At 38.4% G+C, this 13534-nt stretch overlaps 1 protein-coding gene across 8 annotated transcripts in view; it reads right to left on the bottom strand.

Annotated features, from left to right (window-relative positions):
- DNM3 (dynamin 3) overlaps positions 1–13534 on the bottom strand; it is a 569456-nt gene that overhangs the window by 300282 nt on the left and 255640 nt on the right. For 6 of the 8 annotated variants that reach the window (XM_025878034.2, XM_073900029.1, XM_073900023.1 and 3 more), the window contains 2 exons: positions 5234–5285; positions 4389–4418 (listed from right to left, as the gene is read on the bottom strand). In XM_025878034.2, coding sequence (XP_025733819.1) covers positions 4389–4418; positions 5234–5285 — 82 coding nt within the window. The remainder of the gene's footprint in view (positions 1–4388; positions 4419–5233; positions 5286–13534) is intronic. The other 2 variants (XM_073900024.1, XM_073900027.1) reach the window with 1 other exon arrangement.

The following is a 13534-nucleotide window of genomic DNA, read 5'->3' as shown; positions in this document are numbered from 1 at the left end:
CCCCATCCCTGCCACCAGCATCTCAATGACCTTCATTGGAATGACCTTCATGAACTAAATTGTTATTATACTAAGCCACTGGAATTCTGGGTTTGTTTGTTACTTGGTTGACCTGTCCTGACTAATGTCCTGACTAATACATCAGTCAAAACTATTCATATGAGATTATACAATCCTTTATTTCAACCTCTCTTTTCAAAACTTTTTATTCTCTTGATTTTATTTGCTGCTTCCCTGGAAAAAAAGCCCAGCTCAGGATATCAATTCCATCGTCTGGTTTCTCAGCTTTATGCTACCTTTTAGCTGTAACGTACAAGAGTAATGCTACCTTCTAGCTGTAGAGTAGAAGAGCAATTCATAAGACCAAAAGGACTGGTACAGCCTCAGGTCATCCCCAGTACTGCACAGGACCTTCTATCACTCCACCTATTTTGACAACTTCCCCAGTGTTTCTTGAACTCTAGGAAACATCTATTACTAATTGGCCATTCCCTCCTTGAAATGATTTCTTCCCTTGGCTCTCATTGTGCTATTCTCCAAGTTTTCCTACCTCTCTTTCACTTCGTAGACTCCTTTTCAGTTCCTCAGTCTGTCCCAACTCTTATTTCTCCATTATCCTTTAAATCCCATATTTTCTTCCATACTTTTCTCCATTGGAGGCAATTTCATCTACTCCCTTGACTTCAACTACCATGAATACATTGACAGCTGTAAAACATATCTCCAGTCTAGACAAGTCTTGAACCTCAACCCTACTGAAGTCTCAATAGGCACAAAAAATGTAATGAAACTGAAATCACCACCTTCTCCCATCTCCCCTGAAATCTGCTATTCCTTCCCCTGCATTCCCTTTGTCAGTGGATCCTCTTAGCCATAGCCTGGAAAGAGAACTCTCTCCTCCCAACTCCACAATTGTTTATAACTCATCCCACCCTCTAAATGTATTTTGGATCTGTCCCTTCTACATACCTGTTGCTACAAACATTTGTATTTTACCTGAATTACTTCAAAAACATCTTTACCAATTTCCACATCTCTAGTTTTACTTCTCCAAATCATCCCATGTGACTGATACACAGATCTTTCCACCATACAAGTCAGATGATATCCCTTCCCTACTGGGAATCCTTCAGTGGCTCCCTACTACCTTTGGAATAAATAGTTTTCTGTCTCTTCTCAACTCTAGACACTTCTATACAACATCCCTCTGGACATTTTTACTCCTGTCTCCCACGGTGCCTCATACACAACATATCTACCCTTCCTAACTCTGAATCCAAATCTGAGTTTCTCACTATATTTCTTTCTCCATGAACAGCACCACTATGTCACCTGTGCCTAGATCATATATCTAAACAGCATTACTGGCGATGCCTGGCCCTCTCCCCAACATCCAGTTCATCACAAATCCTCCTGAAAGCATCAGCTTCTCCTCAAATCTAGCACAAACATCCGAGCCCAGACCAACATAATCTCTGTCTGCAATAGCCTCCTAACTCGTCTCCTTTTTCTAACCTTGCCCTCCTTTCAAAACCTTTCACATATAGGCAGAATGATCCTGCTAAAATGTTATGATTGTGCTTAAAACCTTAAAATGATACTCCATGGCTTTCCACATCACAAAAAAAAAAAATAGATTTAATGGAGCTTAGGTCCTGGTGAAGGAAGATGAAAAAATAAACAACATAAGAAGATAATAATGTCAAGACACTAGGGAGGGAAGGTGATTTTAGATCTGATGGCCAGGGCCAGTCTATTCCAAAAGTGACATTTCAGGGAGACCTGAAGGATTAGAAGGAGCTAGCCTTGATAAAGGAGGCAGACATCAATTTGCTTACTTACCATCATCCCCACTGAGCTGTGAGGTCCCCGAGGACAGGACCCATGATTTATTTATCATTCTGTTCTAAACATCTACCACAGTTTTTCATACTCTTAGGTTTTGAATACATATTTGATGAGTGAAGGGATGAATGAAGGTTACCTTTAAATTATTGGGCAGTGCAACTTTCAACTAATTGTGTGCTCACATTTTTTTGTACAGATGTTGACACCCACTTGTGGAACTTTCAAGCTGACAAATTTCTAGGCAGCCAAAAATGAATGTGATTGTCTTTAAAGAGTTTTGCTTTCTTTAATTCCTTCTAAAATATTTCAGAGCGGACTCTGTACAGCAGAATCTCTTACAACCAGGAGCCCTAAGGGAATAGCAGAATGGATGAACCACCTGTGGGATAGCAAAGGGTATTTCAGCCCCACCAACCATAAAAGCCAGCATCAGTTAACAGACCAGGCTCCAAGGGCCCCCAGCTTTGAGCTTCTTAATAGGCAAAAACTTTTTATACAAATTCAAATCAACCTCAGACATTCAGATTCATAAAGAAAATGATTTCAAGTAATTATAGTTTTCTGCTAAGCAGCAAAAAATAAATAAATAAATAAATAAATAAAAGATTCTCTAAAATATACTATATTGCATGTAATTACTGAATTTGATCTTGGAATATAAGATATTCAGGTTCATAACCCCTTACTTGCAAAGTAAAAGGTTTTTTTTTTTTAAACAAACAAGTAGGGGCACCTGGGTGGCTCAGTCAATTAAATGCCAACTCTTGATTTCGGCTCAGGTCATGATCTCAGGGTCGCCCCTCCCCCACCTCTCTCTCTCCCTCTAAAAAATTTAAAACTAAATGAATAAAACAAATAAACAAAACAAAGATTTAACAGCAAAATCTAACCCGACATGAAAATGTTTATCTCTCATTTAATCTACTTAGTGTGACTATTCATTTGTTTTACTGCAGAAACATGAAGTGTTTAATTAAAGGGTGCTGCCTCTGACTCCATAGGAATATTAAGTAATATAATATGATATATGCAATATTTTTTTTCTAAAATCCAAAAAGTTCTGATATTAAAGGTACATCTGGCCCCAAGGGTTTGGAGTAGGGATCTGTGCTCTATTATGAGACTCACCCAATTCTATTATCTTGACTTTTAAGACTTCCATAATGTGTGGGCTTTGAAGTACTCAGGGGAAGTTAAGTCATGGTAACACAATTAGCATTATTTCAGCATTTGGAAGCAATATATAATTGAAAACTGTTCTGAATTTCCTTTCGATCTGATTTAAAATATGCACTTAAATATGCACTTATGCCACTATACTATTGCTTTTCCAATAAGTATAAACTTCTATGAGCTACAGCCTCTGATCATGAGGAAAATTTATAGATAAATCCGTTATACATCAAGCCTTAATCTGGGCATTGCAATCTTCACAATAATTTGCCATAGCTTCTAATTTTCCCAAATGTTTCATTGTTCTCATTTTATAACTTTTGTAATTTTCTTATATTTTATATTTTTTCTCCCAAAAGTTTCAAGAACAGCACCTGCCTGCTAAGAGCAAGGTAAATACTGTTTGCAAGGCACACATCCAGTACCCAGCTGCAAACCTCATTATGAAATTATTTCTGATTTTTACAATCATCTTACGGATATATTTTCATCCTTCTCATCACATAACTGAGCAAACTCAGGTTCAATTTGTCCCAGGCCACATGGCTACTAAATGACAGGGCAGAATTTTGAACCCAGGAATGTCTAGTTCCCAATGATTGTTTCTTCCAAAACATCATGAGGCAAATAATTGGCCCATGCTCCAATCTCATTCTCAACTTGAGCACAATTGGAAGAAAGACTTTAAAGCTGCTTCATTTGTGGTAGAAATTAGAGTGTAATGTTTTTTGTTTTTTTTTAATGCCTATGCCAGTAATTTGACAGTATCTTTATACTTCCATAAAGTGAAGATATAGTATCTGGTTTTAAAAGATTCAACTTTAAAGCCATGTAAGATAGCAATTGATGTAATTTGGATTTTATTTTTTTAAATAAATACAAATAATTGTAATTGAGTAGGCTTATCAACAAATACATCAAAATCAGATGTTTAATATTCACCCACCTTTTAGAAGCACCAACTACGTTTATTGGAAATATTATCATACAAGTTGTAGAGAAAGGCTTACACCTTGTAACAACATAGCATAAAGGGACAGAGATGAAGATCATTAATGATTTTAATTATTTTAAGGCCCATTAAAATTAGAGAAATATCAAAGCACCCACAGTGTTAAGGGTTTATTATTACAGCATTTTAGAGTTTACTAGTTCATACCTTTCAATCACAGCAAGTTATTAGCAGTGAAGGGATGAACCCTCTAAAGAGGATTTTTATTTCAATGATACAGTGTTATGGACAAGACAACCTAAGTTTAAAAAAATTAGTAGCAAGCGCTAGTTGAGTTAATCAGTTAAAGACAAACTGTGCCCTTGGGAAGCTAAATGAAAAAGCAACAGTAAAGCTTACAGAACTTAGCTCGTACAATTTGCCTTGAAGGCGGAAGATTGGTTCCCTGAAATAGCAAAGAATTATATGCTTTAGTTCAGAAAAAAGTTTTTAAAATAAAGTCTGTTATTACCTCTTCTCCTTTCAAAACAATGGAAAAATTTCTAGAGCAGAGGTTTCAATTTGTTCAATAATTGTACCTCTGAATTAAAAAAAACTATAAAATCATCATTGTTTTGACTTGAAAAGAAATAACAATGCAAATATTCATTATCACATAAAACATAAAAGAAACAGCAAACTGTCAGAGTTAATGCAATCTCTGCAGAGCGCTATTAGTCAGAGACAGCCGGTCAGCCCAAAACACAAAAACTCAAAAGATCACATCTTCTTAGGAATTAACATCTTCGTTAACCAACAGGAATTTGGTGTGGCAGAGAATAAATCCAACAACTGCCTTCTTTATGAGCTGTCCCTTCACTGTTACCAAGCTGTGCAAATGTGTGAACTAGTCAGCAGCACCAGAAGCTCATGCAACTACTCACCATATTTTAACCTTGAACTGACTCATAGATTCCATGTTAGATCAAATTTAGGGGTAACATAAGCAAGCAAAGTACGACACAAGGAGTCAATTTTGAAAAGCAGAGCAAATAGCAGAAAAGTTATTTAAAATAAATCAATAAAGCTAAATGCATAAAATAGCAAAAAAAAAATGCAACGCACTCCAGAAACCTTACAAGCAAAAACAAAACAAAACAAAAAGCTGCATTTTCAGCAAAATTTGCACATGATTAATTTGCATTAAAAAATAATCAATCAAGCGACTGAGTTCAAATTCTTTGGGGCATGCATGCAACTGATTATTTTTAAAATGCCTACCTGATTTCCAACTGTGTTTTTCTTGTGAACCTGACTGCTCCTCTGCTGAGCACTGAGAAAAGCAAAGGAGACCAGCACTGAAGAAACGCATAATACTTTTTTTGGGAACAAGTAACACATATTAAAATATATACAGGCTTTCAAAATGTATCAACAACTGAGGCAGAGCAAATTCCAAAAATCCAGGCCAGTTTAATTCTGGAAGCAAAACCAACTCAGGGGAATTAGTACCAATTAACCACCCCAAACCAAAAATATAACATCAGGGGGTAGAAAGCTGTAGTGCTACATTAATCACATGAGTCCGTACAAGTATTTGTGATGTCCTAATAGATATACAGAATAGTTGCACTGAAAATTAACAGTTAACATTTACTGAGTGTATGTTCTAAGAAGTATTTTACAGGTATTGGTGATTTTGATTTATATTTTTAACCCCATGAGGTAGTTACTATTATTCCTCTCATTTTACAGGCAGATAGAATGAGTCACAGAGAAGCAAAGTGGCTTTCTCAAAGTTACTCAGCTAATAAGTGGTGGTACCAAGTAGTCTGATTCCAGATCCCAAACTCTTTGTGATATTACCCAATCTCATTGCTTTGAATTCTACTACATTCTGACAACTCCTAGAATGATCTCCAGCTTGGACCCATTTCCCCAATTCCAGACTCAAATGTTTTTGACAACTCACCCTCTCACATGGAAGTCTAATGGGCATCTCAAACTTAATATGCCAAAACTGAACTTGTGATGTCCTCCCTAAAACCTGCTCCACCACAGTTTTCCCCTCTTCAGTTAGTGGCAATTCCTTATTTCCAGGTGCATAAGCCAAAATCCTTGATTCCTCCCTCTCTCTCACAGACCCCATATCCAGTCATGAGCAAATGCTATTGACTTTAAGATGTATTTAAAACTCGGGGCACCTGGGTGGTTCAGTCAGTTAAGTGTCCGACTCTTGGTTTCGGCTCAGGCATGATCTCGGGGTAGTGAGATCGAGCCCCACACCCGGCTCCATGCTCAGCGAGGAGTTTGCTAGAGATTCTCTCTCTCTCTCTCCCCTCTCTACTACTCTGCCCCCTCCCCCGCTCATGCACACATTCTCTCTCTCTCTCTCTCTCTCTCTCTCTCTCATAAATAAATCTTTAAAATAAAATAAAATGTATTTAAAATTCAACATCTTGGGTTGCCTGGCTGGCTCAGTCAGTGGAGCATGCAACTCTTGATCTCAGGACTGTAGGTTCAAGTTCCATGCTGGGTGTGGAAATTATTTAAAGATAAAAATCTTTTTTAAAAAATACATTAGTTAATTTAATCAAATAAAATTCAACATCTTTTTACCACCCCCCATGGCTACCACATTTGTCCAAGCCATGGTTATCTCTTATTTGTATTGTTATCACTTACTGTGGTCTCTGCTTCCACACTTGTCCCCCTAATATCAATTCTCAACACAGAGGCCAAAGGGATCCTTTTAAAAAGGGTATCCTTGCCATGCTTCTGCTCAAAACGTTCTATACTACTATGCAATGCCATTCTACTCAGGGTAAAAGTCCTTACAATGGTCCACAGGCCCTACTCAACTGACCCCCAACCTCTGCCTCTTTGAATCATCTACTCTCCCCACCTTGTTCACTGGGGAGGTCCAGCCACAATGACTCCTTTCTTTTTTTCGAACCTACCAAGCACAATCCCACCTCAAAACCTTTATGCTGCTACCTGTTCCCTCTGCCTAGAATACTCATCCGCCATACAACTGCATGGCTCTTGACATCACCTTCTTCAAGTCTTTGTTCAAATTTATCTTTTCAGTGAGACCTACCATGATGACCCTATTTAAAATTGTATCCCTCCTTTTCTCCAGCACTCTTATCCTCTTTATACTGTTCTATTTTTCTCTGTGGCACTTTACACTTTCAAACATACTGTATAGTTTACTGATTTTTGTGTATATCTATTTTCTGTCTTCTTCCATTAGAACATAAGCTCCTTGTGAGCAGAGCTTTTTGTCTGTTCCATGTCCCCAGTGCCTAGAAACTGCTCAGCACATAGTTGGCTTCAATGAGTATCTGTTGAATGAAAAGTCCAATGAGATTGATATCATTATAACACGAGCACAGAGGGATTAAGAGTCAGATTTGACCTCAACAATTTAACTCTGGAGTCCAGATATTTATGTGCCATGTTACTCTATCTCTCAAGAGAATGAAGGCTTTCTTTCAGTGAATTCATGAGTAAACATGTATTGATACAAGAAAATAAAAGTCACTGTGGCAATTCTGAAAAGCAATCCTGAACCCTCTCACTAGTTGTTTAAGAGTTTATAGAAGCTGTTTTAAAATTGATGAAATAGTCTAAAATAGAGAAAACATAAAATCATCAATCAACCATTTAAAGTGATGGGATCTTGTGGTTCAGTAGCACATCACAAATCACACATTTAGAACAGCTGTTGAAATTAGCAATCTTTTATAATCTACCGCGATGTATTTAAGGTGCTTCTCTTCATTCAATCTCAGGAAGAAACAAACACTACATTCAAATGAGGTTGGGGAAGGCATGAGTGGTAAAAGGGCAAACAGTATTTGATTACTAAAGATATTTTGTGTATATTTTTTTTGTTTTTCAATTTGCTAATTTCAGGGTTTGAGCTTCTTCTTTCCTCATTGTTTTTTGTTATTTTTCTACTTGTTAGTTAAATGCTTGCTTCCCTAATCACTATGAAATTCATCTCTCTCCAACCATCTCTCTACATAATCCAAATCTACTTTACTAAGGTTTTTGTGGTGAGGTTGTAAATGAGATAAAAGTTTGCGTCAGGCTATGGCCAGGGGTCTGATGCACCCACACTGCCCTCTGGCTGCCCACCATGCCCTGAACCATGAAGTGTGTCTAAAGTGTTTCTCTTCTGAGGCTTCAGATCTTGGCCATCCTTTCTTTCTCCACGCCTGCAGGTTCCCCCTCTTCAGAGAAGAACTGGGACCAGCTACAACTGTACTATGATCATGCCACCTTCATGGCTATGGTCATCCTTTCCAAACCATAATTTTGTTAGGGTTTTCTTAAGGGGAAATGTTTTAAAATAAAGCATTTACTCGTAGTGATAATTTTAAACTATGATAGATCCACAGGTGTTTATAGCAGGCAAACTATTGGGGACCCTTGAATTATGTGTATAACCATAAGAGAAAAACAGTAGAACATAAAAGTGAAAGATTGTTGATGAATCCCTGTGCTACCTTAAGCAAAGAATATGGCCCATACAGACCTCAGTGCCTTATCTATAAAGTGTGAATGAGTGAGAGTGTGTGTGTCTGTGTGTGTAGACAGAGAGACAGAGACAAGGGGTGGGGAACTACCCTACCTGTTTCTTAGGTTCCTCTTAGATCCAAGATTCCTTGAGAGGCAAAGTTATTCCCAGAAGCTTATGACCTATACTACGTAAAGAGACTTTCCACTGACAGAATCCTTATCTACTAAATAATCATATTTAGGATCTACCATATTCTAAGAATATGCAGGAGGAAAAAGATTTACTTTATAACCCAATATCAGGTATTAGTGTTAAAACAAACACTATGGGGCACCTGGGTGGCACAGTCGGTTGAATGTCTGACTCTTGGTTTCGGCTCAGGTCATGGTCTCAGGGTTGTGAAATCAAACCCTGTGCTGGGCTCTGTGCTCAGCACAGAGTCTGCTTCAGATTCTCTCTCTCCCTCTCCCTCTGCCCTCCCATTAATGCACTCTCTCTCTCAAATAAATAATAAATCTTTTTTAAAAAACCCAAATACTAAAGTGCTCAACATCACTCGGCATCAGGGAAATCCAAATCAAAACCTCAATGAGATACCACCTCACACCAGTCAGAATGGCTGAAACTAACAAGTCAGGAAAGGACAGATGTTGGTGGGGAGACAGAGAAAGGGGAACCCTCCTACACTGTTGGTGGGAATGCCAGCTGGTGCAGCCACTCTGGAAAACAGTATGGAGGTTGCTCAAAAAGTTGAAAATAGAGCTACCACATGACCCAGCAATTGCACTACTGGGTATTTACCCCAAAGATACAAATGTAGGGATCCAAAGGGGTACATGCACCCTGATGTTTATAGCAGCAATGTCCACAATAGCCAAACTGTGGAAAGAGCCAAGATGTCCATCAACAGATGAATGGATAAAGAAGATGTGGTGTATATATATACAATGGAATATTATGCAGCCATCAAAAGGAATGAGATCTTGCCATCTGCAACAACGTGGATGGAACTGGAGGGTATTATCCTGAGCAAAATAAGTCAATCAGAGAAAGACATGTATCATATGATACATGATATGAAGAATTCTTAATCTCAGGAACAAACTGAGGGTTGCTGGAGTGGTGGGGGGTGGGAGGGATGGGGTGGCTGGATGATAGACATTGAGGAGGGTATGTGCTATGGTGAGCGCTGTGAATTGTGCAAGACTGTTGAATCACAGACCTGTACCTCTGAAACAAATAATACATTTTATGTTTAAAAAAAAAAGAAAGAAAAAAAGAAGATGGTAAGAAGGGAAAAATGAAGGGGGTAAATCGGAGGGGGAGACGAACCATGAGAGACTATGGACTCTGAGAAACAAACTGAGGGTTCTAGAGGAGAGAGGGGTGGGGGGATGGGTTAGCCTGGTGATAGGTATTAAAGAGGGCATGTACTGAATGGAGCACTGGGTGTTATACACAAACAATGAATCATGGAACACTACACCAAAAACTAATGATGTAATGTATGGTGATTAACATAACATAATAAAAAAAAAGACATAAACTCAAATGGTAAATTAGAGCATGTGGGGGAAAAAAAAAACCCAAATACTAAACTAACTTTACTTTTGACCAAAAGAATAACCTTTTCATAGCAACTGGCTCCATAAAGACAAGGATACTTATTAAAGATATATTTAGATACTTGAAGTTACTACATAAGCAACATAATAAAAAATAAACTTCTAGTTAGAAAACATTCTTTATCATAATTCTTATATATGCAATGATGATTGAACTAAAAGTATTTAAAAATGGGAGGACTTCTAGGAAGATAACAGAGTAGGAGGATCCTAAGCTCACTTGATCCAACGAACAAACCTAGATAGCCACATCAGTGCAACCAAAGCAGAAAATGACCCAAAGACTGGCAGAATAGACTTTCCACAGTTAATCATACAGAGGAGGTCACATCAAAAAAGGTCAGAGGTGCAAAGGTGGTGGAGAACCAAACTCCTGGTGAGACCAACCACAAATGGAAGGGACACCACAAGAGTGGAGAAGACCACATACCAGGCACCCCAGGCACAGGGGACCTGCACTAGGAATACAAGTCCCCATAACATTTGGCTTTGAAAACTCGAGCTTAACTTCATGAGATTTTTACAAACAGTGGGGCTTAACTCTGGTACTTTAAAAATCAGCAGGCTCAACTCTGGGAGATGTGGAGAGGAACAAGAAACTAAGTCCCTGCCCCTAATGAGACAGTACAGCAAATAAAACCACCTAGATACAGAAGCAGCTTGGAATATATGGGAAGGAGATTTATTTACCAATTTCAGAACGAATGCTAGAGGGGCAAATATCATTAGGAGAATTCTCCAAGAACAAAAGAGCTGGCAAGTGCCATTTCTTCCCATGCTCCCACCCCCATCTCAAGCCTAGACAGCCAGATACCTGCGGGAGGCAGCTTCAATACCCTCTACCTATCTTGTTGACACTGTGTTCCCCACCCCCACATTCTCCTGTGGATTCACCCCATCCAACCTACTCCACTCTGCAGAGGTCCCCTCAAAGTGGCTCTTATTGTATCTCATCCTGCAAGCAGCCCCAACAGGGACTGACACCACTCCAAAGTGACTCCTGCCCTGATGAAAGGGGAAAATAACCACATATACCAATTCTATTGGTATATTCATCCCCAGCAGCCAGGCCTTATAACTGGCAGTGCAGAGAGAGTCCCCTGCTGATCAGTGTAATTGCAGTCCCAGCAGACAGTATGGGGGCAGGTATCTTGGTCTAAATGCCAGCCCCACCCACCAACAAAAACCTCCTGGGAGGCAGCACAGGGAGAGAGCCCTGCAGTTTGGGGTCACTTTGCAGTCCTGACAAATAGGCTGAGGGCAGACCTCTAGTCTGACTGCCCCATTACCCAACTACAAGCCCACAGGGGCCCCTGGCTGGCCCCTTAACAGCACAGGGACTAAATCTTGCCCACAACAGGTAAAGTGAGCCATTGCAGTTGACTGGACTGAAGGCAAAGAAAGCTTAGCCACAACAACAGGGTACACGAAACCCATACAGGACACACTCCTGAAGTGCCTGGTTCTGATGAACAGAGGACCTTGTGCTACAGGGCACCACAGGACCTCTTCCTCATAAAACCACTACTTTCAAGATCCAGGAGACGTAACTGCTTTTCCTAATACATAGAAACAAACACAGTTAGACAAAATGAGGAGACAGAGGAATACGTCGCAAATTAAAGAATAGGACAAAACCACAGCAACAGAACTAAATGAAACAAAGACAAGAATATGTCTGATTAAAAAAAAAATCAAAGTAATGGTCATAAAGATACTTAATGGACTTGAGAAAAGGATGGAGGATCTCAGTGAGACCTTCAACAAAAAGATAGAAAATATAAAAAAGAACCAATCAGAGATGAAGAACTCAATAAATGAAATTAAAAATACACTATAGGAATCTAGTAATAGTAGATATGAGGAGGCAGAAGAATGGATCAACAAGCTGGAAGACAGAGTACTAAACAGCAAAAAGAAAAAAAATTAATAAAAAAATGAGAATAGGTTAAGGGAACTTAGCAATGTCATCAGGTATAATAACATTTGCATTATAGGGATTCCAGAAGGAGAAGAAAAGGGGGCAGAAATTTTATTTGAGGAAATAATAGCTGAAAACTTCCCTAATCTATGGAAGGAAACTGGTATCTGATTCGAAGGCACAGAGAGCTCCCAAAAATATCAACCCAAGAAGGCCCACACCAAGACACATAATAATTAAAATGGCAAAAATAGTGATAAAGAGAAGTTTAAAAGCAGCAAGAGAAAACAGTTACATACAATGGAAACCCCATAAGGCGATGAGCTGATTTTTCAGCAGAAACTTTGCAGGCCAGAAGAGAGTGGCATGATATATTCAATGTGCTGAAAGGAAAAAACCTGCAACCAAACATACTTTACTCAGCAAGGCTATTATTCAGAACAGAAGGAGAGATAAAGAATTTACCAGACAACAAAGGTTAAAGGAGTTCTTCACAATTAAACCAGCCTTACAAGAAACATTAAAGGGAATCCTCTGAGCGGAAAGAAAAGGCCATACTCAGGAGTAAGAAAATTGTGAAAGGAAAAAATTTCACAGTTAAATACAAACATAATAAAAGTATTAGATTAATCACTTTTAAAACCAGTATGGAGGTTAAAGCACAAAGGCAGTAAAATCAGTTATATCTATGAATATCATCAAGAGATTCACAAAATAAGAGGATATAAAGTATGACATCATATACATGAAACATGGGAGGGGGGAGAAAAATTTAGTGCTTTTGGAATGGGTTCAAACTTAAGTGACCATCAACTTGATATAGACTGCTATATGCATAAAATGTTATATATGAGCCCAAGGGTAATCACAAATTAAATACCTGTAATAGATATGCAAAAAATAAGAAGAAAGCAATCCAAGCATACACTAAAGAAAGACATAAAACCATAAGGGAAGAGAGCAAGAGAAGTAAGGAACAGGGAAGAACTACAAAAACAACCATAAAACAAGTAACAAAATGGCAATAAGTGCATACCAATCAATAATTATTTTGGATGTAAATTGACTAAATGCTCCAATCAAAAGACCTTGAGTGACTGATGGATTAAAAAAAAAAAGCAACACCCATCTATGGGCTACCTACAAGAAACTCACTTCAGACCTAAAGATACATGCAAACTGAAAGTGAAGGGATGGAATAAGCACTTACCATGCAAATGGAAGCAAAAAGAAAGCTGGGGTAGCAATATTTTTATCAGACTATATAGACTTTAAAACAAAGACTGCAACAAGAGACAAAGAAGGACACTATATAATGATAAAGGCAATAATCCAACCAGAGTATATAACAGTTGTAAATATTTGTAGGCCCAACATAGGAACAACTAAATACATAAAGCAACCATTAACAGACATAAAGGAAGAAACTGACAGTAATACAACAATAGTAGTGAACTTTAACACCCCACTAACATCAATGGATAGATCAGCCAGGCAGAACATCT

Source organism: Callorhinus ursinus, unplaced genomic scaffold (genome assembly GCF_003265705.2).
Source record: "Callorhinus ursinus isolate GAN/ISIS: 27379988/994484 unplaced genomic scaffold, GSC_fseal_2.0 scaffold13, whole genome shotgun sequence".
NCBI classification, from domain to species: domain Eukaryota; kingdom Metazoa; phylum Chordata; class Mammalia; order Carnivora; family Otariidae; genus Callorhinus; species Callorhinus ursinus.
Note: the sequence above shows the minus strand (reverse complement) of the source record. Positions and strands in the feature narration are given on the sequence as shown.